Source organism: Mizuhopecten yessoensis, unplaced genomic scaffold (assembly GCF_002113885.1).
Source record: "Mizuhopecten yessoensis strain PY_sf001 unplaced genomic scaffold, ASM211388v2 scaffold10651, whole genome shotgun sequence".
NCBI classification, from domain to species: Eukaryota; Metazoa; Mollusca; class Bivalvia; order Pectinida; family Pectinidae; genus Mizuhopecten; species Mizuhopecten yessoensis.
In genome coordinates, this window is record NW_018408653.1 from 1737957 (window position 1) to 1762831 (window position 24875).

Consider the following 24875-nt stretch of genomic DNA (forward strand, 5'->3'; position numbering starts at 1 on the left):
TGGAACTTCCAGATATGTAATGATTGTCGGCTGTCGGTTATACAGTTAAATCACGGACTTGGATAACAATCTAATTCCGTGGTTAAATTTAATATATTTTTCAATTGAACCATGCACACATCATTTAATCACTTTTCCGAACTACAAAATAAATAAATAAAAATATAATAGTATATTTGAATTTTTGATGTGCATGCAACTGCTTATTTGCCTAAGTGGCAGCTACGCGCCTGCCGTCCATCGTCCGGCGTCAATATTTTACTTTAAACAACTTCTTCTTTTTCCAAGAGGCCTAGGGTGATGATATTAAGCCAGATGATTTTAAGAAGAATAAACCCTTCACCATTCTTTTCAAATTTTGACATCTGTTATAAATTATCCTTGTGGGAAAAAAAACACCAATGGAAAACTGTATTACTAAAAATCATTGTTACCTGGTATCTATATTATTTGTCTTTTGATAACTTAAATTTTCTTATTGCTGATATCTTTACAAAGTGTTTCCTTTAATATTTTTACAACAGATCAGGGGCCAAAGGAGATTGTGCTGACCTCATCAGTTTTCAAGCTTGCCTTCATGATAGCTGGCTTTCTCAAAGACACCGGTTATCCCAAGGTCACCGACACCATATGTAGGGCAATGAATGGCAAACTGGACAAGGTATAAGATAGTGAGAACACCCCCTCCCCTAAAAAGCATAAAAAAGCATAAAAAGTTTCTAGATAATTACGTTTCTTGTTAAAGTGACATTTAACTCATTCATCCCTGAAGACACATTTGAACTCTTCCTATTCAGAGTTTGGAAAATTTCATTATGAAATTTCAGGGGTGAATGAGTTAAGACTTAAAAACACATGACTATATGAAAGAACTAGGTGTGTTGGTATGTAAATTTCAGAGTTTAACTATCAAAAATGAAAATGTGACAGAAAAGCCATAAATAAATATAATAAATGATAAAAAATGTATAAATATTTAGCTGAATGTATTATCCTGAAACAGCATATGCATAAGTTTGAATAAGAAACAGTGAAAATGATTGTCTTAAGGATCCCCGTCCCTCCGCATAAAAATGTAATGAGGCATTGTTGTTTTTTTCTACGGCATCGCTATTGCATAACCATATCATTGGAACAAAATGAAACAAAAAACGTTTTATTTGATGCAACAATGGGTTATTAGAAATATAACACATAAAAAATAATACAATGTCAATATTGATGAACAAAACACAAAAAACTGAGGAATTTGCCCCTTACATGAATCAATTAAATTCCGAGTGCCAATACGTTAAGGACAACAAAAAGAAAATATAGGTGACAAAAAATAAATATCTTGCGGGCTTACTTATTATACAAAAAATTATAAAGATACAAAAAAAAATAAACAAAAAAGAGAGACAACTCTTACATCTGTACCAATAATAATTCTAAATCCCAAAAAGTCATATATACAATTTACAACATACAATAGTCGAAACGTTATTCAAACGAAATCTATTCAAGGGAAGATATCAACATTGTCGCTGGTAATCAGGGGCAGTTGACTCTAACACTGAAAAACGACAGTGGAAATCTTAAGTGGTTTGCTCTGGCTGGGACGGGGATCCTTAACATAGATAATTCACACGAAAACCTACTTCAAAACAACCAAAGAAAAGAATGTTGATTTCAACTGGGTGGCAGCGACACTTGTTGATTAAAAATTAAAAATGAAAGAGGAGATCCCGAAATGAAATAAATATTTTGAAATTGAGCTGAATATCACTTTTTGCAAAGATTTTGATTGATAACAGATGATAAGGTATCTATATAAATATTCACAATCTTTTTTAACTGACATCTTTTCTCCCCTAAAATTGAAGCTAAAGTATGTATGTTGGTTGTTGCAGTCAAACCCTTATAAGAGACCACCCTCGAGAATGCCAAAATGTGGTCTTAACACAGGTGGTCTCTTTATACAGGTGGTCTCTTCAGATAGGATTATTTCACAATGAAATCACTAATATGGGGAACACTTAAAGTGGCCTCCTAACACATCGGTCTTTTAATAAAGGTAGTTGTATGCTCAGGTTTGACTGTGTCAGTATTAAGCATTTAACTAACCGATCAATGACAACACTGAAATGCTTTATCAACAGAACTACCCCCTGTCCGAGGATGACCAACTCCTACATGCCCGGGTCCAGGAGATGATCGGTCAGTTCAGTAAGGAGGTGGAAAACGACATGGAACAGACAGAAAAGTGGTTCCGACGTGCCCTCCGAACCATCATGGACATTTCTGACCTGGAAATTGAGGAAGGAACACCTAAATACTTGGAGATCACCAATCTGAAAGGTAAATTTTTGTTAGTGGTGATTTTTTTTATTGAAACAATGTCTATTCCACAGTTGTTAACCAAAATATTTCTTCATGTTTTTTTCTCATTTTATTGAACTTATTAAGCATGCATGATTGTCTTTTTGAGGCAAAATTAATAGACGCTTTTAAGTTTAGTGCTGTACTGTAGCATTGTTTCAATTTTATTTTTGTAAATCAACAACAATGATATCACAGTACAGTTGACATCACTGACATTGAAATCTTTGACACTGACACATGTGCGATACATTTCACCCACCAACATTACACCTAAAGTGAAAGGTTATATATATTACTTGAATAGTAATAATAAAACATAATAAATTTACTTGTTATTCCTTTGTTCTAGGTCGGTTATTAAATCACCATGGTTACCTGAGGCTACAGCAAGGCAGCCTGGATAGTGCAGAAGACTTGCTGAAAGAATCACTGGACTGTGTGACCAGCTGTGGTAACCTAGCAACCAGGGCAACCATTCTCTACAACCTAGGCAGTCTTAGGTACATCAGATATTTTTATGCCCCCGCCATAAAATGAGGAGCATATTTTTACAGTTTATTAAAATTTAGGTGACATCATATTTGAAATTGCCAAAGGTTTCTAATTTAAATGTGTTTAATGTAAATGTACCCAATCTAATTAAAATTATATCTTCACATCACTCCCGTTTACTGATATGTCGCATTGAAGATCTAATAACATCCCGTAGAGGGTCATGTTCAGGCGACCTTTGCATTAACCAATCAGATGAGAGCTTACACATTTCTGTAAGTGATGATGTAATGATTTCGGAACACACTTGCTATGATCAAAGACCGAGAGGTGTCAAATGAGCATCGAAAATGGCGACGCCCATGACGCCACGCCGTGTAATATCTACAAGACAACGTTTGTACAATTTGTGGATTTTGCTTTGAAATAAGAGAGACTTCCTCTTCTGGTGATGTTGTCGTTAAAAAGTTTAACAACCTGAAACTAAAATTAACCAATGACAGGCTTCGCAATATTCAAACTATCACTGGACCAGACGAAAAAGTGGATTTTGGGCTACGAGGTGTCTGCATTAAATGCTACAGGTCCTGCTTTCTGATTGGTTGAAAGAAATAGTTATGTCGCGTTTTGATTGGCTTGTTATAAATACGATAATGCATTCATGTTGACCTCTGACGTGACCCTCTATGGGATGTTGTTAGATCTTCAACGTGACATATCAGTAAACGGGAGCGATGTGAAGATATAATTTTAATTAGATTGAAATGTACCTTATTTATTGGAAATCTTATTTTAGTACTTTTCATTTTGACCTGAAAATGTTACAACTTTCATGTCAGTAGTATAAAATGCTGCTTGAAAATGTGAAAAATTTCATGTCAGTATTTTTTTTTTTTTTCAAAAGAATATTTTGATGCATTATGTACAACCTATCTGTAGCTTGTTTTATGTGAGAATTCAGTAAAGTAAGTGAACTATACTATACTTGCCTCATAAGCCTCTTATTTTGAAGGGTATCTTTGACTCATACATACCCTATAAATGTTGATTTTATTTGAAAAATCTTGATGATTGACTAGAATTTAAGTTCAGGTTGTATTTCTCGTGTCTGTAGGGCCCAGCAATATGAGTTCCTATTAGGAGAGAGTTCTTTGCGACAGTCTCTGCTTATACGGGAACAGTGGTACGGACGTACGCATCCTCTAGTGGCAGACATCTTGTACACCCTAGCAGGCATTATGGGAAATCCTAACAATATCCGAGGGTAAGTATGTGTAAATGTACGAAACAGCAACAGTCAATGTAATTTAATATTCTGATTGACTTTTGGCAGGTCTGCTTATTGGCTAGCCTGATATCTAAATGTAATCTTTTAGAAGTAAAGATTGGGTAAATATCCCTCCAGTTGTAATTTCAATATAAGTAAAAGCAATCCTGTCATCAGTACGATAAGTCACAATTTTTTAGTGAAAGTTTTTTATCTGGAATTCAAAATGTTAAATATACACAAAATGACATGTTATTGAAACATCTAATGAATATCGATATTATATCTTTATAGTTATGACAAAGTGGCAGCTGAAACAGTGTACAGACGATCGTTAGAAATCAGAGAGACATGTCTCGGCACGAGTCACTTAACTGTCTCTGACATCCTGGTGGAATTAGGTAAATAATCAGTATATCTCCTATCCTTCTGTCTCAAGAATTTCTTATCAAATTCAGTATATAATAAAGTAAAACCTTGATATAATGCCCCTTGTTTCATTTGTCACCTTGCTTTCGCTAATATATTTCACAGTCTATTTTTCTGTTTTTCTGAAGAATTCCTTTATATGGTGGCATTATAACTAAGTTTCACTTTATTTGTTTTTCAAGAAATCTGAACTCAAATGCTGTATTAGAATAAATAAGCTTTGGTGAGACTCCATGCTATGCCGTCACATTTTTTGTTTGTCCTTCCTGTGCCATAGAACTAAGTAATTTACATGTCCTTGATTCATTGGTGGCTAAAGTTATAGGCATCGCTCACATATGATAATGAAAATAAAAGATAAACTTTATAGGAAATGTTCACTTGCAGCGAAATTGGTGCAGGAAGAATCAAGTCAAGGCGCTAAGGATGAAGCGGTCAAATTATTACAAAGAGCTCTGGACATCAAGACTACCCATCTAGGTAAGACAACTCTTCCATGTTTTCTAAAATTATTTAATCAGATACAATGTACTGTCTTTGATAAAGCGTATTCAAGTTTTCACACATTGTTGGATTTTAACAGTTTAGCACATTGATGAATTGGCACACCCACGATATATACAAATTTAGACCAATATTTGTAGTGATAAGCACTTCTTAAAAAATCCCTGAATATTCTTATGAAATAATCTGTTAATAGGAAAGGCTTTCTCAAGTTATCGACAAAACAATTGCTTGTTATTTTACATATAGACAGGGAAACAGCCTTGATGGATTATCTGTGAAGCAGGGTTTTTCAGTAGACCATTAAATGTGTGTTTTTAACTCTCCAAAATGAGCTTTGGCTGTTCTGATTTGAAGGACAAGTCTATTTACCAAACATTTTGACTCTCTGAAATTCAGAAAAAAATCAATTTGACTTCTAAAATTACTTTTATAAATTTAGATAATAGGTATATCCAGTATTTTTATAACCTCAGGGATGTAGTAGAATGTGTAATAGATAAATAAGGTGAATATACTGTATTTGGAAGTGTATACAAGACAGGAGATTTTTGTATTTGCTGACTTTGTCTTGATGTCACTTTAATTGTGAAACTCTCTAGAAAGGAAGTACATTAATGTCACAGTCATAACAAACATGTAGTATATTTCCTTAACGCAAAATATTATTGTTTAGTAATAAGGTCTTTAGGATTAATTGTGTGAACGCCTATATATTCTAATTGATATTCTAAAATTCACTTACACGATTCTGAGCGCCAGCTAGTTTAAGATATCATTTTTGTGGGTTATCTCCCTTGGTCCAGAATGAAATGCTGATTAGAAATACAATGAAGGGAGATAACTTGTGAACCCATCCCACTGCTCTCTGCCAGTGAGTACAGTATGGTTGTGTTAAACCACAAGCATTGTATTTACCTTATATATCCACAGTCTGAACATAATGTATGCATGAATAGTAGCTAGCTGCCACAAACGACTTTAAAAACTATTATGAAATCAAAGATATGAATTACAGGTGTAATGTGAAATAAGGACAAAAGGAATTTGGTCCAGATAAAATGTTGTAGAGAACCGTGATGTGTGTAATCTGACACCGTCTCCACATAGGGTTGGAGGACAGCACTCACGTACTGTACTAGCCATCAAAATGCCACTCATACACACTTACTGGTTGTGATACATTACCTTCCTACAACTCATACCCAGTATTACCAACCTGATAAAAATGTTTAGAAAAAGTTGTTTTCTATCTTATGCCAAAACAAAATGTATGTTTCAGTTTCCCTGACCGACCCTAGTTTTTACCTCCGACTCTAAAAAAAATGTCAGTGTTTGGTTAACTTGTCCACTGAACAAACAAATTGATGGACATACAAACAAACAAGGCAACTATATACATATACCTTCTTACTTCAGCTGGTATCAAAATCAATTTAAATCCCATATTATTATTCAAAAGACCTCAAAATCTGTTAGGTCATTTTTGAAAAATCACGACCAACCTAAAATCACGACCAACCTACCCTATGTATTTCAGTCATGTTACATACATACATATTTTTTTTTATTTTATTTTTGCCTTAGGTATCTATACCTGATATTGATTTAATGAGAATAATAAGTATGTTATTTTGTCATTAGATTGCTAGCTGGGAAATTTCATCTGCATTAATTCATTAGTAGTCTAACAGTGAGTGACTGGACCAATACAGTTTTTCTTTGTTTACACTCATTCATTATCTATATATATAAAAGTCCTTGGACCTTTTCAGCAACATGACCAAATTTGGTTACTATGACTGGTCAAACTGACCAATAGATATCATGACAGTAGGAGATAAGAGCCCACAGCTGACCAATGAAACGTTAAATCCCTGCTGAGGAGAACCCCAGTGGTCAGCGACCGGTCTCTCACACAAACGTCTCACAAGGTTTAATGTAATTTTTGTTACATTCCCAACCACCCTTACTTACCGATGAATTATGTCTCATCATTTCATTATAAATTAGACGGAACAAAATATACAATCACAAATTTTGCCTTCTTTGTCTTGAGTACTTATAAAGTTCATCAACTGGGCCCTTTGTTCAGCAATGAAATCTATAATAACCCTACCGATACTGTTCTACACTAATGTAAACCAGCCTGTATTAGGATCTCGTTTGGCTAAAATGTACTGAGAGGTTTATACTGAGTACTTACAGTCACTGCAGTAGCTAACCATTGTTTTTTGATAGTTTTGTAACAGGAAAGAGAATAGTGTGCTTCCTCTGGAGATCAAACCCACGGTCCCTAGGTGCCTAGTTGGACGCTCTACCACTGAGCTAAAGGGAAATTCCCTCTAGCTCGAAGCTAGAAGGTGATCTTAATTCTATGTACAAATAAAATCTGCCACTGTTATTTGAACATTGATTTACTAACAGTTTTCAAACACGAACTGATTCTATGTTGTCCTGATGTGCTTTTCTACTTCACAAGGTGTGGGTTGGGGAGGGGTGGAAGGAGCGTAATTTGGCAATAAAATATGTAAAACATTTACCCTGGTACATTAAAATGTGCCATTCCTCCCTGACTATTTTGTGTTTGTTCTAGTCTATGTGCAGTTTAAATCAAGTCTGTTACTGAAAGTCTCTTTATACTCCGACCATTTGTCAAGACAAAGGCTTAATATTGAGGTGGCCATTAGATCAATCCTATAGAGGAATTGTTAAAACCATAGAGTTTGGACCTTAATCTGTGATGGCCAGGTCATGGCCATTGAAATGTTATCACAGAAAACAGTTATATTGAAGTTTAACTGTATTCAACTGTATATACCTGAACACATAGGATGAAAAAATATTCTTTAGATTTGGTAAATTAACAACATCAAACAAAAATTGATTTAGATTCGGGTAAAGCTTAAAAAAACCCAGGAAACTCTGAAAAGTTATTGAGTAGTTAATTGACAGCTGTATATCCTACTGGACAACATTGGTTAGGTGTTACTGCAAACCAGTATATGTTGGGAAGTATACCTGTGATAGGCCGGTGTTACTGTAAGCCAGTATATGTTGGGAAGTATCCCTGTGATAGACCGGGGTTACTGAAAACCAGTATATGGTGGGAAGTATACCTGTGATATACCGGTGTTACTGCAAACTAGTATATGTTGGGAAGTATGCCTGTGATAGACCGGTGTTACTGTAAACCAGTATATGTTGGGAAGTATACCCGTGATAGACCGGCGTTACTGTAAACCAGTATAAGTTGGGAAGTATACCTGTGATAGACCGGTGTTACTGTAAACCAGTATATGTTGGGAAGTATACCTGTGATAGACCAGTGTTACTGCAAACCAGTATCCAGTATATGTTGGGAAGTATACATGTGATAGACCGGTGTTACTGCAAACCAGTATATGTTGGGAAGTATACCTGTGATAGACCAGTGTTACTGCAAACCAGTATCCAGTATATGTTGGGAAGTATACATGTGATAGACCAGTCTTAATGTAAAATATTATATGCTGGAAAGTATACCTGTGATAGACCGGTGTTACTCCAAACCAGTATATGTTGGGAAGTATACCTGTGATAGACTGGGGTTATTGAATAATTGCTGGATTCTCAGCCACATCAGATACTAGAATATTGAAACCTTTTTTGAATGGCCAACTCGTGTTATAAAGATTTAAGACTTTATTGCAGTAAATCTTTAAAGCATTTAAGACAACCCAAATTGAAGAATATTTACTGCATACGCAATGTGAAAATACAGCCAAATGCCGATATTAAGACTCCATTTATTCTATAAACGAGATTACAGAACACCACACCGACGACTTTGATACCTTGATTACCATAACAATGGAATTCTGGGTTATTACTTTAGCCTGCACACAGATCATTGCCAAAGTACCTCTAATCTGCTGGACCAGAAAGGGAACTTTATTGTTATACTCGACTGAAAGAAATCCTTTATAATGTGATTATCGATTATGTGAAAGGTAAATTAGATCAAACGATTTTAGCTGTGACGCGAACTTCAGAATGGTAATCAGTCCGATTGGATTTCTGATACATTTCCATTTGATGACAAAATGATTTATGAAAATGATCCATCATAACAAAGGGGAGAAAGTCAAAGGACATATTTTCTATGGAAGAACTGAAGATAAAAGAGAATTTTTCATGAAAGTAAATATTGAATCTGAACTTCAATGTTTCTGTACTGGACAAGTCCAACACTTACCCAAGACCAGTATAAACACTGATGATGGCTCGGTGTTTGGATAGTGCTGTACATCTGTTTGTTTTCATACCCTTGTAACAAAGCTGGGGAGTGAGGTTACAAACTGGGATCTTCCTGTCTGTCTGGGCAAAAAAAAAATCCATTACATATTTTGGGGTTAAAAAACAAATGACAAGATTACTGACCAACTGTATTTCAAAATATGTTCCAGGGTGTAAATTTGGTATTTTATAAAAAAAAAAAATACTCATGAAATGACAGAAATACAAGGAGTAAAATTCCTTTTCAATTTTGGGGTCCATTTGTACTTCAATCTGGGACAAATGTATTACCGTATTTGACCACAAATAAGCCCCCACCCCTAGTGAAAAAACATAGACCAAAAGTAGGGAGGGGTAAGGTATAATTTATTCCTCGTTCATATATTGAATGCTTGAAAATTCACCGTCCAGGTTTAAAGAATATCTCTTGCTCAATAAAAGTTAAAATATAATGTACAATTATTGTTCCATTGAATGCAAAATTTGATTTTTAACTGTTGAATACTGAAATAATTAGAATTTTGATAATTCAATCTAACATGTGAAAATCTTTGCTATGATCAAACACCTCCAGAATCAATATAACACATTTTATTTGATATCAAATAGAAACGTGTATTTCGGATAGAGTTTGATCATTAAAATATTTATTTTAACAAATCTTCTTGATCTGTTAGATGTTTAGACAGAGGTAGGCGGTGTAGGATTACCAATTAACCAACGTTCGATCGTGACTCGCGTGCGACACAGGACGGACGGGAACATCATTACAGATCAGTGGACAATCTCACATGCTCCAACGACTCCATATAAAAGATGGCCGCCCGTCACAACCACTAGCGTGTGTAGGGTGTATGATTACGTTAAGGGATTTGTTCAACAATTGTAAATCAAATCAACACTGAATATTGATTGGGGTCAGATTAACATTAATCCAGATTTGTACTTTAGTTTTTGCTACGTATACATTTTTATGTATCAGTTGCATAGGAAACAATTACATATCAAAGATATTACCAATAATGAGTGTTTCAGAAGATTGAATGTTTTAACCCTTTAACTGTTGGAATCTGTGTCTTAATACTCCTCTAGGCACGCCATTATTTCAACTGAAAAAGCCTCAAAATGAATAAATTTCTATCGTTATTCACCCATTTACAACATTTGTAATAACTACTACCTGCACAGGTAAAAATGTACTGTAACAACCATTGTTATGATGTTGATGAAGAGAGGTATTCAAGATAGAAGCTTTCCTTACTACTAGCACTGTGTCTTTACTTTTTACACTAAAGCTCATTAAATAATGAAGTAATATTGGTAAAAAAACCTGATTTGTTGAATTTTATTCATTCCACAGCAATGGTTACCGTATGCTATTTATAATGTTGCAATTCAAGGGTTAATGTTTTTAATGCAGAAACAAAATGTGAATTGTTTTTAAAATGAAAACAAAAATAAATTTAAAATTGGATCTGTATTTAAGGATGTATCTGATACCTTACTGTGACCAAATCTCAATGCCTCAAGAGTTCTACACTAATTAACATGTAAAGTATCAGTTACGATTGGTATTTTGGAAGTGTTTAATTAATTTCTGAAACATTTAAAAGGTAAAAGTTACACAAGACTACACACATTGATAAACTCTAGTAATTCTATGTAATTAGGTAATGCTAAGTAAACACTTTTAAAGGGAGATAACTTCAATATACATTATAGGTATGATTTGTAAGTTGGCATGAATGATTTATCATCACCTTACTGGCAAGAGTTGAATTTCATTAAGACTGATTAGCTGAAGCTGGTGGTTAATTAATTAAATTCCTTGACGGATTAAATTTCCAGCTGGTGGTTAAATTAATTATGTTCCTTGGCATCAAACAAAAGTAGTGGTGACTGGATGAATCTTTTCAGCATTGAGAAACTTAATGATACATCATGTATGAACATGCTGGAAATAAAAATATTATTGTGATAACAATTTCATATACAGTAAAATTTGTTGGACAGTTGTCAAAACTTTCTCATGTTTACTTAATGCCAAAAATAATCATATATGGGTATTCAATTCAGAATTTAATATGAAAATGCCTTCAATGACCTTTATACTTATAATAAGATCATATACAATCATTTATTGTGAATGTATATTATATAGGTGTCACAACAAAAATGATGTGTTGATTTCAAGTGTTATTCTATAGGTCATAGAATATATTCTTTGTAGTACCTTCACATTAAAATGTATAATTAATGGGTTAGCCGATTACACTTGAAATGCTGTGTCAGAATAGTTTTGTAAATGTTACTGTTCAATTGGTTTTAGATCAAATTATTCAGCATGCACATTGATAAAATCTATGAAAGGAAATTAAATTATGTTTCTGTGCAATAAAGAATAGTTTTCCTTTAAATTCACAATTCAAAACGACTTGATATTGATTTGAACGATATATATTTGCATTACTCTGCAGTTATCTAAAATACGGTCGTCACAAATCCGAAACTCTCTCAAGTACGATTTAAATACCCAAGTATGTACCCTAGACCCTCACCAGCACATAGACCCTCACTAACAGGTAGACCCTCACTATCATGTAGACCCTCACTAACATGTAGACCCTCACTAACATGTAGACCCTCACTAACACGTAGACCCTCACTAACACGTAGACCCTCACTAACACGTAGACCCTCACTTACAGATAGACCCTCACTAACACGTAGACCCTCACTTACATGTAGACCCTCACTAACATGTAGACCCTCACCAACAGGTAGACCCTCACTAACAGGTAGACCCTCACTAACACATAGACCCTCACTTACAGATAGACCCTCCCTAACAGGTAGACCCTCACTATTATGTATACCTTCACTATCATTTAGACCCTCACTTACAGGTAGACCCTCACTATTATGTATACCTTCACTATCATTTAGACCCTCACTTACAGATAGACCCTCCCTAACAGGTAGACCCTCACTATTATGTATACCTTCACTATCATTTAGACCCTCACTTACAGATAGACCCTCACTAACACCTAGACCCTCACTTACAGATAGACCCTCCCTAACATGTAGACCCTCACCAACAGGTAAACCCTCACTAACAGGTAGCCCCTCACTAACATGTAGACCCTCACTTACATGTAGACCCTCACTAAAACGTAGACCCTCACTAACATGTAGACCCTCACTTACATGTAGACCCTCACTAACATGTAGACCCTCACTTACATGTAGACCCTCACTTACAGATAGACCCTCACTAACAGGTAGACCCTCACTAACATGTAGACCCTCACAAACACGTAGACCCTCACTAACAGGTAGACCCTCACTTACATGTAGACCCTCACTAACATGTAGACCCTCACCAACAGGTAGACCCTCACTAACAGGTAGACCCTCACTAACACATAGACCCTCACTTACAGGTAGACCCTCACTAACATGTAGACCCTCACTAACACGTAGACCCTCACTAACACGTAGACCCTCACTTACAGATAGACCCTCACTAACACGTAGACCCTCACTTACATGTAGACCCTCACTAACAGGTAGACCCTCACTAACACGTAGACCCTCACTAACATGTAGACCCTCACCAATGCTGCTGTCAAGCTGTGCTGTGAAATGTTATGATTTTTGTAACTGCTACTGATATTGGCATGTTTTCAGAAGAACAGTTTACAAATACTTGGTACTGTAAGTCGTTATCTGTTGTCAGTATCTCAGTTGTTGCACCTGAGGTGGTCTATAGAATTTTTTATTGACTTTTATTTAACACTTAAAGTTGTTTTTTTGACCTTGTGTTTTTCTATGTTATCTAACTCATGTGTGTTTTTCTCAGGCTTTGTTCGCTTCCTGTTTCATCCTGTCTGTTAAAAAGGTCTTACTTATATTTTGTATTTTAAGCAGACTATTGATGGCTCTGCATATCGTCGATAAGCAATGACTAATAATATTTTGAACACAGCTGAAAAAAAAGAGAACTAGTATTTGGCCAGTAGGGTTTTTGATCGGTGTGAAAGAAAATTGAGCGGACAGTTTTACAAATGCATAAACCTGCCTCTATAAAGACTTCCCAAGGGAGAAAACAAAATCAGTCTTTATTGACAGTTGTCTTATCAGACAGGTAAAATTATGAAAAAGTCTTTTGGGTTTTCTCATTTGAAGATAGTTATAGACAGGTGGTCTTTATAAACAGGTGGTCTTTATAAACAGGTGATCTTTAGAGACAGGTGGTCTTTATAAACAGGTGATCTTTAGAGACAGGTGGTCATTATAGTCATGTGGCTTTTATCCTAACAGATGGTCTAAATATCCAGGTGGTGGTTATAATACAGATTTCAATTCAGTGTGACATTTTCGGGTACTGCACTGTCAAATGGTCTTTATAGACAGGTATATATCATATAAAAAATAGTCCTCAAGGTATTCTCATATGACAGTATTTATAGACAGGCGGTCTTTATGAACAGAAGATATTTATAGACTGATGGTCATTTTTGAAGGTGGTCTTAATGGACAGGTAGTCGTATAAAAAGATGGCTTTTACAGATGGATAGTCGTTTTAAGCAGGTGGCCAATAACAGTCGACAATAAATGGTCTTTATAGACAGGTGATCTTTAGACAGGTGGTTGTCATTGGGCAGGTTTCACTTTAATGTGGTCATTATAGACAGGTTGATATTTTACAAAAAAGTCTTCATGGCATTTTCTGTTGCAGTATTTATAGACAGTTGGTCTTTATGAACAGAAGATATATATACATGTGTGGTCACTATTAAAGGTGGTGTTGATACACAGGTAGTCACAACATACTATAAACATGCAGTCTTTATGGGCAAGTGGTCTTATTAAACAGGTAGTCTTATAAACAGTTGGGTGGTCATTATAGATCTATGGTCTTTTAGAAAGGTGTTTGTTAACCCTTTTACCCCTATGTAACTTTAGTAAACTCTTCCATGCGTTGATGTGGACGAGTCCATTATAGTCTACAGTGGTGAAAGGGTTATGGCAGGTTTCACAGTAGTCTAGAATTTTAGGGTGCTACTGACTGTCAGGCAAAAAGGGGCGTCGTTGGGCGAGTGGTTAGACGTCTGATATTCTGCTATCACTAGCCCTCCACCTCTGGGTCGCGGTGGCCGAATGGTTAGACGTCTGACATTCTGCTACCACTAGCCCTCCACCTCTGGGTCGCGGTGGGCGAGTGGTTAGACGTCTGACATACTGCTATCACTAGCCCTCCACCTCTGGGTCGCGGTGGGCGAGTGGTTAGACGTCCGACATTCTGCTATCACTAGCCCTCCACCTCTGGGTCGCGGGTTCGAAGCTTATGTGGGGCAGTCGCCAGGTACCGGCCATAGGTCGGTGGTATTTTCTCTGGGAACTCCGGCTTTCCTCCACCACAAAACCTGGCCCGTCGTTAAATGTTAATAGTATGTAAAACAGAAACAAATAAAACAAACAAAACTGACAGGCAACAAAAAGCCTATATAGTATGCCTGTTGTGGTCAGCTTGTAAAACAGAATTCACTCATAAACATACGACATGTATGTTTCTCTAGGACATCATTGACTCTAAACCAATCATGAATGAAGTACATGTATTATTTTTGTTCCGAAACAAGACTCTGCTAACTTTTTAAAAACGTTTTTTCCTTCAATGGCTACCAGTGATTAACTGTTATCTATGTTTCATAAAATATGGAACCATTGAAGATTCTTTTTCATCTTTGTAAATGCAGCTTGGTTACATTAATTTTGTTTCTGACTTCTGAAAGCATGAAAACCTGTGTTAAGAGCCCACCGACAAAGAGTCAGTGAAGTGGTCTCATATTGAAGGTTGTCTCTTAATACAGTTTTAGTAAATTTGAATATGGCCTCTTAACACAGTTGGTCTCCTAGCTAATAGAGGTGGTATTTGAAACAGAATTCACTGTAAGTGAAAAAACTGTGAAGACAAGTAATTTTAATTTACAGATTTGTCCATACTTCTATGTCTAACAAAATAATTATTTTTTCTTCGGACCCCAGTTTTGGAAACCTTTTAATAAGTGCCGTCACTAATGGGTTGTATTGGTTGAGTCTCAAATACCATATGACCTTGGGATTCTATGAATTTGTCACAATTTTTTTTTATGAAAATGTGTGTCGTAGTCAGGTAAGCGTGCTATTGTTAGACATGTAGACTTTCTCGAATGGAAAGAAGCTAGCTTAATGTAGATATAAACGATTAAGAAAACAGAGTGTAAGTCAAACATGGAATTCTTAAATGTTTTACACAGTGGTGTAATCTGCTTATGCGTTTGGATTATACACAAAAACTCCGTCAGTCGCAGTCCTGTGTATTGAGTGTTAATATGTACATACACACGCGACTGATATAGGATTACTTTGTTAGGGCCTAAGCACCAGGCGGACGAACAGTACACCTCTGATTTAACAGAGGCAGCGTACTGCCTGCCATTTACTCGTCTTCTTCGACACTGATATCGCACACCAGTTATCAACAGAACGTACACATTCAACTTTAGACCAGTCTGTTGAACTGTTAAGGACTTTTAAACTGGGTGTTGTTAACTAGTCAGGAGCAAATGGCGAGATTAATGGCACCTGTTTAAAAAGAATTATACGTGATATGGTTTGACAGGGTATTTTATGTCCTTGATATTCAGCAAACAGGAAAAATCAACACTCAACACTCTGGAGGATCCTTCAGAGAATAATTCTGGGAATTTTATAGACTTTCAAGAGTTTAGGTTTCTAAAGAAGAATGTCATTTACTATCAAGTGGTACAATACATGAGTTTTCAAGAGGCTATCTGAAAAGGAGTACAGGATTTGATAGGAGCTGTACATTGGAGGGCAGTAAAATTGAGATGTGTAATTTTTACTTGAGATTTTTCAACTCACAATAGTGTGTCCTTTGTCAAGTGTGTTGTGAACTGTCGGTGGTGCCATTTGGTCGTTAAGTTTATATATGAGAATACCTGGGATACATACCTGTGTAATAGACACCTGCCAGGTACAAAGTCCGGACTCTGACCATCTATTTTACGGGACACGTCCATGGCTACAAGAGTCTTTTATTTTCAAGATTTTTGGCACCTGTCGGATGATATAAGGTTTAAGGTGATCTGAATTAAGTTTAGGCAGATATATGATCTATACAGGTGAAGTGACTACTGAAGACTACTGTTGAACCTTTGGAATATAATTAATCAATTAACCCATTCATGAAAATTTCATGACAGACAGGACAGTGTATAATATACATCTGTTCAGTATTGTTCAGCAGAGAGGCATACTGTATATATACAAAAATGTTCCATTAGTCAGTCCTAAGAACAGATTTGAATTTGGAATTCTATTTATACAACAGAATTAATTTTACCTTTAAACATTAGAAGGGCAAGCACTTGTACTTAATTACGATTAATAGGTTTGATTTGACTGTTCCCGACTATTTTACGCACCGTTTACTTTTGGACATTGTCTAGGTTGTACAGGTGAATTTTTCATGAATAATGTTAATGAAATCCGATTTTAGTGTTCCTTCTGTAGCCTAATCAATGCTCAGTCAGGTTTCTGTGTTGGAGACTTCTACCGACTAAACAACGTATCAACTGTTACGGACTTTCCAGATTCTCTACATACATGTATATATAACAGGAATGTCCATTGTGGTCAACAGTTTAGACTTTCCAGATCCTGTGTAGATTCATTTCGGGACTGTCCATTGTGGTCAACAGTTAAGAACTTTCGAGATCCTGTGGTCATCAGTTCGGACTTCTTGATACTGTGTAGATTTATATTTGTACTGTCAAGTTCGGACTCTCCAGATCCTGTGTGGTGTTATATCAGGGTTTTCCTATGTGGTAACCCTTTACAACTCCGTGTATAGCGGTATTTCAGGACTGTTCAGTATCATTTCACCAGTGTATACTGGAGTTTAATTTTTGATCATCAGTGTACCGATTAATGAGCTTAGTGGTGGATTACATATGTCTGTTGTTTGTTAAACTGGCAAGACAGTTCAACAGAATTAATCTTTAACAGGACTTGTGGTGCATTTTGCCTGAACCCTGTATTCAGGGTCGACAGTAATGTACTGATTGACAGGAGTACACCTGTGTCTGTATGTTGAGGTGTTAGTCGACAGTAACCATCATGTCTACAGCGTGGATTACCTGTAAATACTTACCTCGTGTTCCGGAGAACATCTTCACAATGCCAGGTAATTAACAATGGAGTCAAATTATCATTAAATAATCACTATCTATGACTTAGAAAGTAGGAAGAAAAAGTAGCAGGTCCTAAAGACAGGTTTCCTTGTATTTATCTTTTGTCTGGTTGCCAACATGTTCTGCCTGCTTGGCGGGCTGTTGCTAGGGTACAATATTTCTATCACTGTTACATTTTAATTTCTATCCCTGTTACATTTTAAGTTCGATTGATAACCAAAAAGATGAACTTTAACATATATGTTGGATTCTGGATTATCTTCCGAATTAGTATCAAATTTATCAAAGTGGAAGAAAACATTAAATAATTTCATTTATGACTGTCTCATCTCAAAGATTTTCCCCCCTCCAAACAACCTGACAGGGAAGATCCATAGTTTTTCCGATATTGGCACAAAATTGAAGGCTTAACAGTCAATATTACAAAGAGTTTTGTATTTGTATGTATAGCCATGACTTAGTCAGGAAACGGAGGGGCCGCGGTGGCAAAGTGGTTAAGGCGTGCGACATTCTGCTACCACTAGCCCTCCACCAGTGGGTCCCGGGTCCGAGACCTACGTGGGGCAGTCGCGAGGTACTGGCCGTATGTTGGTGGGTTTTTTCTGGGTACTACTGCTCCTCTTCCACCAAAACCTGGAAGTCCTTAAATGACCATAGCTGTTAAAAGGACATAAAACACAAACAAACCAAAATAATAGTCAGGAAACATGGATACAGTTGATTGAAATATCTAATTTTCAAAGATGATTAAGGTAAATTTGTACCAACATGACATACTTTATGACTGAATTCTGAGCAGGATATAGACTTGCTAAGGAGCCGATGACAACTACATGTCGATCTAGGCTTACTTGATCACGTATGACCATAGAGCACTGCCGGAATTTAGCAAGTGCTTTAGCTGCATATTTCATGAAATTACAAATGAAAAAGGATTATTTCACTGTTCATAAAGAAAAAAGCTGTGTTTGTTACAAATCTTTTTACTAAACAACCTTTGTAACACCATATCACTTGGACATTTCATTACGGTCACTTCTGGGTTTTGACATCTGAAATGTTCTTTTAATGTCATGCTCTGGTTAATATCATGTTTTCCACTGACAAATGAGAAGTGATATTAAACGAAATCTTCTGTATTATGTTGTGTCTATAATACAGGAATGTATATATATATATATTTAACTAGGACTAAATCAGCAAACATTCAGAGATAACCATGAAAAAAACAGGGAAAATTAATGTATATACGTATAGCTGGGACTAAATAAGGTACCATGAAATACTGTGACTAATTTAGGAAACATAAATATTCACCTCCTTTTAACATAGTTTCTCTATCTAAGTGAAGCTTCTGAATTGTCTATTGTAGTGACCCTAGCATTTACTCTCTTTTCAATCTCCATTTAAACGTCTTTTATGTTCATTGAGACACAAGACCAACACAAATTATATATATTCCGTTATTAAGCCTCGAAGGGCTGTATGGTGGGCAAAACAAAAATGCATGCTCATACCTGGAAATTTGAACCCTAACAATTTGTGTTCTAAGATCTAGACTTTGGTTTCAGTAAACGTGCATTGAGAATTAAAGGTAGAGTGCTGGAATTTGTATTGTAGAAACCAACCACCCCAGTAAATGGTTACAATCGTCTGGCACTTAATAGCTCTCATGTGGTATGTCCGTGCTCTATATTGGTAAATGTATGGTACATGTGCGGAATTTGAGCAATACTTACAGCGACGTTCGGGTAGGCTTGTGACTTATGTAATAATAGGGAGCATTTTAGTTCCCTGCAATTTACACCAAGTAGTCTGATAAAGAAACTCAGATCCTTGTTAATAATACATGTAGTACCACCTAATATATATCATTATAAATTTATTACATTATAGAGAATTGCAAAATTACATGTATATATTTGCCTCAATCCTTTTTGGTTCATAAAGTTTTATGAAACAATTCATTCAGCAAGTATTATTTTCATATGTATTGTTTTGGAATGAATCTGATAATAAATTCTATTTATCACATACCACAGAATCCTTAAATTGTTTCGTGTAACATCATCATAGGTATTACATAACAGATATGAATCTGGTGGCGTTCTTATACATGTTAAATATCGGTTGTTATTATGATGGTGTGCAATGTTATCTTACCAAATATTCCTGTCATCTTTCTCTCACTTGGCACACAATGGCTACCTGTGAGCTGATTAAATGGCTGGTTTTTTCATGTGTTGATGTACTCACACGGCACTAACAGATGAAGTGTGTGTGAGATTTTGTCATGGTTTCGTGTCGGCTATCATTATTTTTAGGACCCCTTGCTGAATGCAAAGTTACTAGTACTAGTCATCAATTAAAAGACTACTAGTCCAGAATGGATGAGGAAATCTCAACTCAATTTAAATGAAGCTTTCCTGACCCAGTGGAATGTTTTTTGTTAATTTTAATGTAATTATCTCTACTCATAATGGTACTCCAAACAACTTATTCACAAATATTTGACTTTCCAAAAGGAACAACAATAGGTTTATATTTTTACTTAAGTAAATATTTGTCAGATACTTGAATTCCTGATCGATTCTGCTCAAGAATGAACACAAAAATATCTACCTCATACTAAATGAGGGATTTTATTTATGGTAAAGGAAAGTGGTGGTCCTCCTGTAGTCAAGAGGGTTGTGAACCTAATGGGAAATATGGATGAATGTTTAAAAGACTCAAAATCTACCTTATGGAGGCAAGGCACAATAGGGATACATTTTGAAAAGACAGGTTCCGTTCTAGGTTGTGTATGTTTATCAGGTGTGTTTGACTGAGTGTTTACCTTGTGTTGTAGGCGGAGACCACATAGACACTCGAGCTGTGCGTTCCTACCTGAGCAAGCTGGAGGTCACGCTGAAGATGGGGCGCTACGAGTTTGGTCCGGCTAAACCTACTGATGTAAGGTCAACTGAACGTCCATACAGCAACATGTCATGGCGGGAAAAAGACATGATCAATCTTGAGCGACGGGCCAAGTCCCGGTCATCCAGTCGAGGAGGTAGCTCAGTTTATTCAAACTCGCGTCCAAACAGTGGTAAGAATGACATATCATACAGTCAACTCAGTCGACACAGTAGTCTCAGTTTCTTAAGTGCATCTGAGAAACTCATGCTGGAGTCGGAACGTCCTCGACTTTTACACAGGGGAACACTAGACAGGCGTCTAAGAACATCCTCACCGAAAGGTACTCACTCTTCACCCGAGGAAAATTCTATTTCTAGGAAAGTGGAAATCAATCTCAACCCAACACAGGAAGAAGCTGAGGATTCTGAGAAGGTTGGTGAGACACGTGTTGCAGATCCGCAGATTGATAGTTTTGCTGATGATATCGGTGGTATGGATCGAGCAATGCTTGCCAGGTCTGTAGGCAAACAGGTGACCACCTTCGATGTCCCCGACAGTTCAGATATGGCTCCTATACGTCTGTATAATCGTTATGGCAGTGCAGGAAGTTCAAGGTCAATGTCTCCGCGTCAACCTCAGAACAGCAAGACAAACGTTCGGAATGGCAGTGCTAAAAGTGGTAGTTCCTTCATTACAAGTGCTAGTCGAATGTCTCGAACCACGTACAGCAGCTCGCGTAGTCGCAGTGTTATGAGCCCACATGCGATCACCCCTGGTAACACGCGTTCTATAACATACGGCCCAAACAGCGATGTCAGTAGCCTGCTTGGCCCTCCAACAACTCCGAGAGATATAAAAAAAGATTACCATCATAAGTCAGCGTGGTATCATGTGCCGGGTCGTTATACCACCTACACACAGGAGTATCCCCAAAAACGATCTCAAAAGACTGCCTCAGCTCAAGCCTATCAAAACCGGCTCACTAACTCACCTAGTGGCGAAAGGAAGAAAAAGTTCACACCCTCCAAAACAACCAGACATCAACAAAATGGACGCCAGAAAAACAAAGATAATATTCAAAATGAGGCCAATAATTTTGGACCGACAGTGAAAGGTATTGGACCCGTGTGTACAGATTTTGGAGATGACGGTTACCATGACGATTTGTTTACGACAGGTGGAGCTGGTTACGAACAGTATCAGCCCCCTAGCAACAACCACGGTATCAGTGTGACATTCAAAGAGGCAGCTGTAGTAGTAGACTGAGGCAAAGGGAGATAACTCATCAATAACTTTAAATCGGAAGTTTTTTTACAGGTTTGATTAGTATGTTATCAGAGTTTGTATTTCGCAACCAAGAATTGTCAGACCTGCTACATTCCAATGGTAATGCATGATGTACACATTTTAACTATATGACAGCATGGTTACTTATATTTTTTATGGCAACTTGAAGAAATGTTTCATGTTGTCCGATAAACGTTTATCTTTCTGTTACATCATGTTTACGTGTAGATGAAAATATAGTATTTTTATCTAGTTAATTAATATATTAATATCTGTCTTGTTACATATTTAATGTTATTTCTTTAATAGGTATAGGAATGTTATGCGCAATACAAAGTAGATTTTCTACACCTTTATATTATTTCATTCATTTCAATGACATTTTTTGGGGAACTAAAATATTAAGGTGTCTGTCTTTATATATTGTTTGTGTTTATGTTTGTAAATCATACTTGAATGTAAAATTAATTTCGGGTAGAAGTTTTAATAGCATGTCATTTTAAGCTTCAATTTACCATTGATCCGTTCCTGTTCCAAGTATCAGAGAGATTACCATTAATTCATTAGGACACCATATGATCTCAAACTTTGGAATGGTATTAATTATAAAATGTCATCGTTATTTTAGAGGTTTATAAACATTAATCGATGTTCCATATTTACACATGTGACATATTTAAGGATCGACAAGCTAATTTGGTAACATTTTGTTATTAATAAATTTTAACTAATTTATGTTCAGAGCTAGCATACCAGTGACCCATGTCACATATGCCTCTTGCTTCCTATTTTTTAACACCAACTTCTATACAATTTTCCAACAGATCGTTTCTTTCTAGTTTCCTTTTAGTTAGATTATCTTTTTTTAGCTTGGAAATTATTGATAGGAACAATTTCTTGTTTTTGTGTAAACAGATTTTTTTTTTTAAATAATATAACTTTGGTGATGGTTAATATTTAAAAAGATTTTGTGCCAAATGAATTTTCTTTTGTCTTTTTACCAAAGAAATACATGTATTAACAACTGAGCTTAGAGTGCTACAATCTGCCGGTAATGTAATTTTCTGAAACAGTATTATGAAAGCGTATTTTCTGAAAAAAAAAGTATTGAAATCAATATACGGTAGCTGGTGGTTACACACTCAGTTATATTTAGAGTATACAGTGTGTCTTATGAAAATAAAATATCCAAAACTTTCTTTTTAAATTATGTTGAGCTCAATATAATGTGGATAATACATTTTTAACTCCAATTTTTTTTCTTTCAGAAAATGTGATTTCCTACAAGATATTAAAATATGTTTAAAAAACAAACTGTTTTTGAATATAGTAATGTATTTTATAATGGTTATCATTACTTTAAAAAGAAAATCAATTTTCCATTGACAAGAGAATATTTTTTGTTTCATCGTAATGAAGAAAACTAAAGATGATGCAAAATACCATTCTAAGAGTTGTATACCTTGTCAAAAAAAGGCAGTGTAAAATAAGGACATCTTTTCATATGTTTTAATGCAACACCCCAGGAGATTGTAATACTATATCAAGCTAGAGGAAATTTACATAGGCTAGAAACATTGTATGCTGGGTCAAGCTAGAAACATTGTATGCTGGGTCAAGCTAGAAACGTATGCAGAGTCAAGCTAGAAACATTGTATGCTGGGTCAAGCTAGAAACATTGTATGCTTAGTCAAGCTAGAAACATTGTAATCTATGGTAGATCAAGCTGAAAACATTGCATTTAGATAAAAGTTTGTGACATTTTTTCTAGGTTTAAGCCATTTTTTTTTTTTTACTTACATGACATATCAAATATATTTAATAAATGCAGGTAGTGATCATAATTCAAAGCCTGCTACAAAGATGCTGTTGACATTATTTTCAGTAGAATTAAGTAGAACTAGAAGCTACATTATTATATGTTTTACAAAAGTATTAAATTGCTTTAATATACTTTTCTGTAATAAATCATTGTTTTGATCCAAAATTATCCTTTTTAACTAATTACATTGTGCCACCCATTCCATTGCTCTGTGATATTCTCAACCTTCTGTGATGTATCGCCTTTCAAATTAGGAATCTATATTTTATTGTAAAGTATTTTCTTATTATATGTTAATTTAGCTAATAATTAAATAAATATATTTTTAAGAAATTCTGTCTTGTCATTTTTAGCTTTTCTGGTTTTAAAAGAAAATCAGAGTGGCCTTCTATTCAGAAATGGCCACCATCCCGGGATTGCAGCCATTTTGACAATCTTGAAAATAACTTCTTGCTTTAAACAAAGGGTTAAATCCATATCAAATCTTTATTGGTAAGACATGTTGACCATATTCAAACATAGCCATTATTTCAAAAATCTTATAACCACTACTCCTGAGGTTTCTTGTGTGACCTAACTGTTATGACAATCCATTACAATTTTTTTGGAAAAGAAAACAAAATAAACAGATCTACATGTCATTGACAGTATGAAAATACATCACCGTCTTGAGTATCAACTTCCTGCTCCCCTAACTGTCATGTATAACTGTTTGCTCAACTTGAGGACCAAGCTAAGTGAAAGTGATCCCCTTCATCCAGGCCTGATCAGTTTCTACTTCAGTAGATCCTGTAGCGGCTGTATCCACAGATGCCTGGACCACTCGGAGGCTACCTTATAATGTCCCCCCACTCAAAACGCCATGACGTCATAAAAGCATGACACTCTATCTGGTTACCTTACTACCAGAGGTGTCCAGAGAGGCCTCACCGAACAGACAGAGTGAAAAAGAAAAAAGACACAAGTTCCATACGGTCAACGAGGGCAGCAGATGAGTTTTGGTCTTGTCCGTGTCTCTGTTCAGCAGACACAAAAAGAAAGCCTTATTCTTTTCCTTAGCCCTCTGTCCATTGAGGGTGACGTAGCATTTCCGTTTTCATGCACAACAACCTCGGAACAAAACTTACCCCCGCAGCCTATAGGCTGATACTCGAAGAATCCTTCTCATCCGTCACTAAAGCTGGGATGAGGGGGGATTCTCTAGGACGTTCCCTATCAATGAGTCACCTCCAAATCCCTTGTCATGTACATGTAGCTACACTAAGTTATA

At 35.9% G+C, this 24875-nt stretch overlaps 1 protein-coding gene across 3 annotated transcripts in view; it reads left to right on the forward strand.

Moving 5' to 3' along the window:
* The window catches only part of LOC110461680, a 57309-nt gene extending 34602 nt beyond the window's left edge, over nt 1–22707 (forward strand). For all 3 annotated transcript variants that reach the window (XM_021515276.1, XM_021515278.1, XM_021515277.1), the window contains 7 exons: nt 525–661; nt 2142–2340; nt 2714–2864; nt 3971–4120; nt 4418–4524; nt 4940–5032; nt 20447–22707. In XM_021515276.1, coding sequence (XP_021370951.1) covers nt 525–661; nt 2142–2340; nt 2714–2864; nt 3971–4120; nt 4418–4524; nt 4940–5032; nt 20447–21762 — 2153 coding nt within the window. In that variant the 3' untranslated portion in view covers nt 21763–22707. The remainder of the gene's footprint in view (nt 1–524; nt 662–2141; nt 2341–2713; nt 2865–3970; nt 4121–4417; nt 4525–4939; nt 5033–20446) is intronic.
* Nucleotides 22708–24875: the final 2168 nt, after the last annotated feature.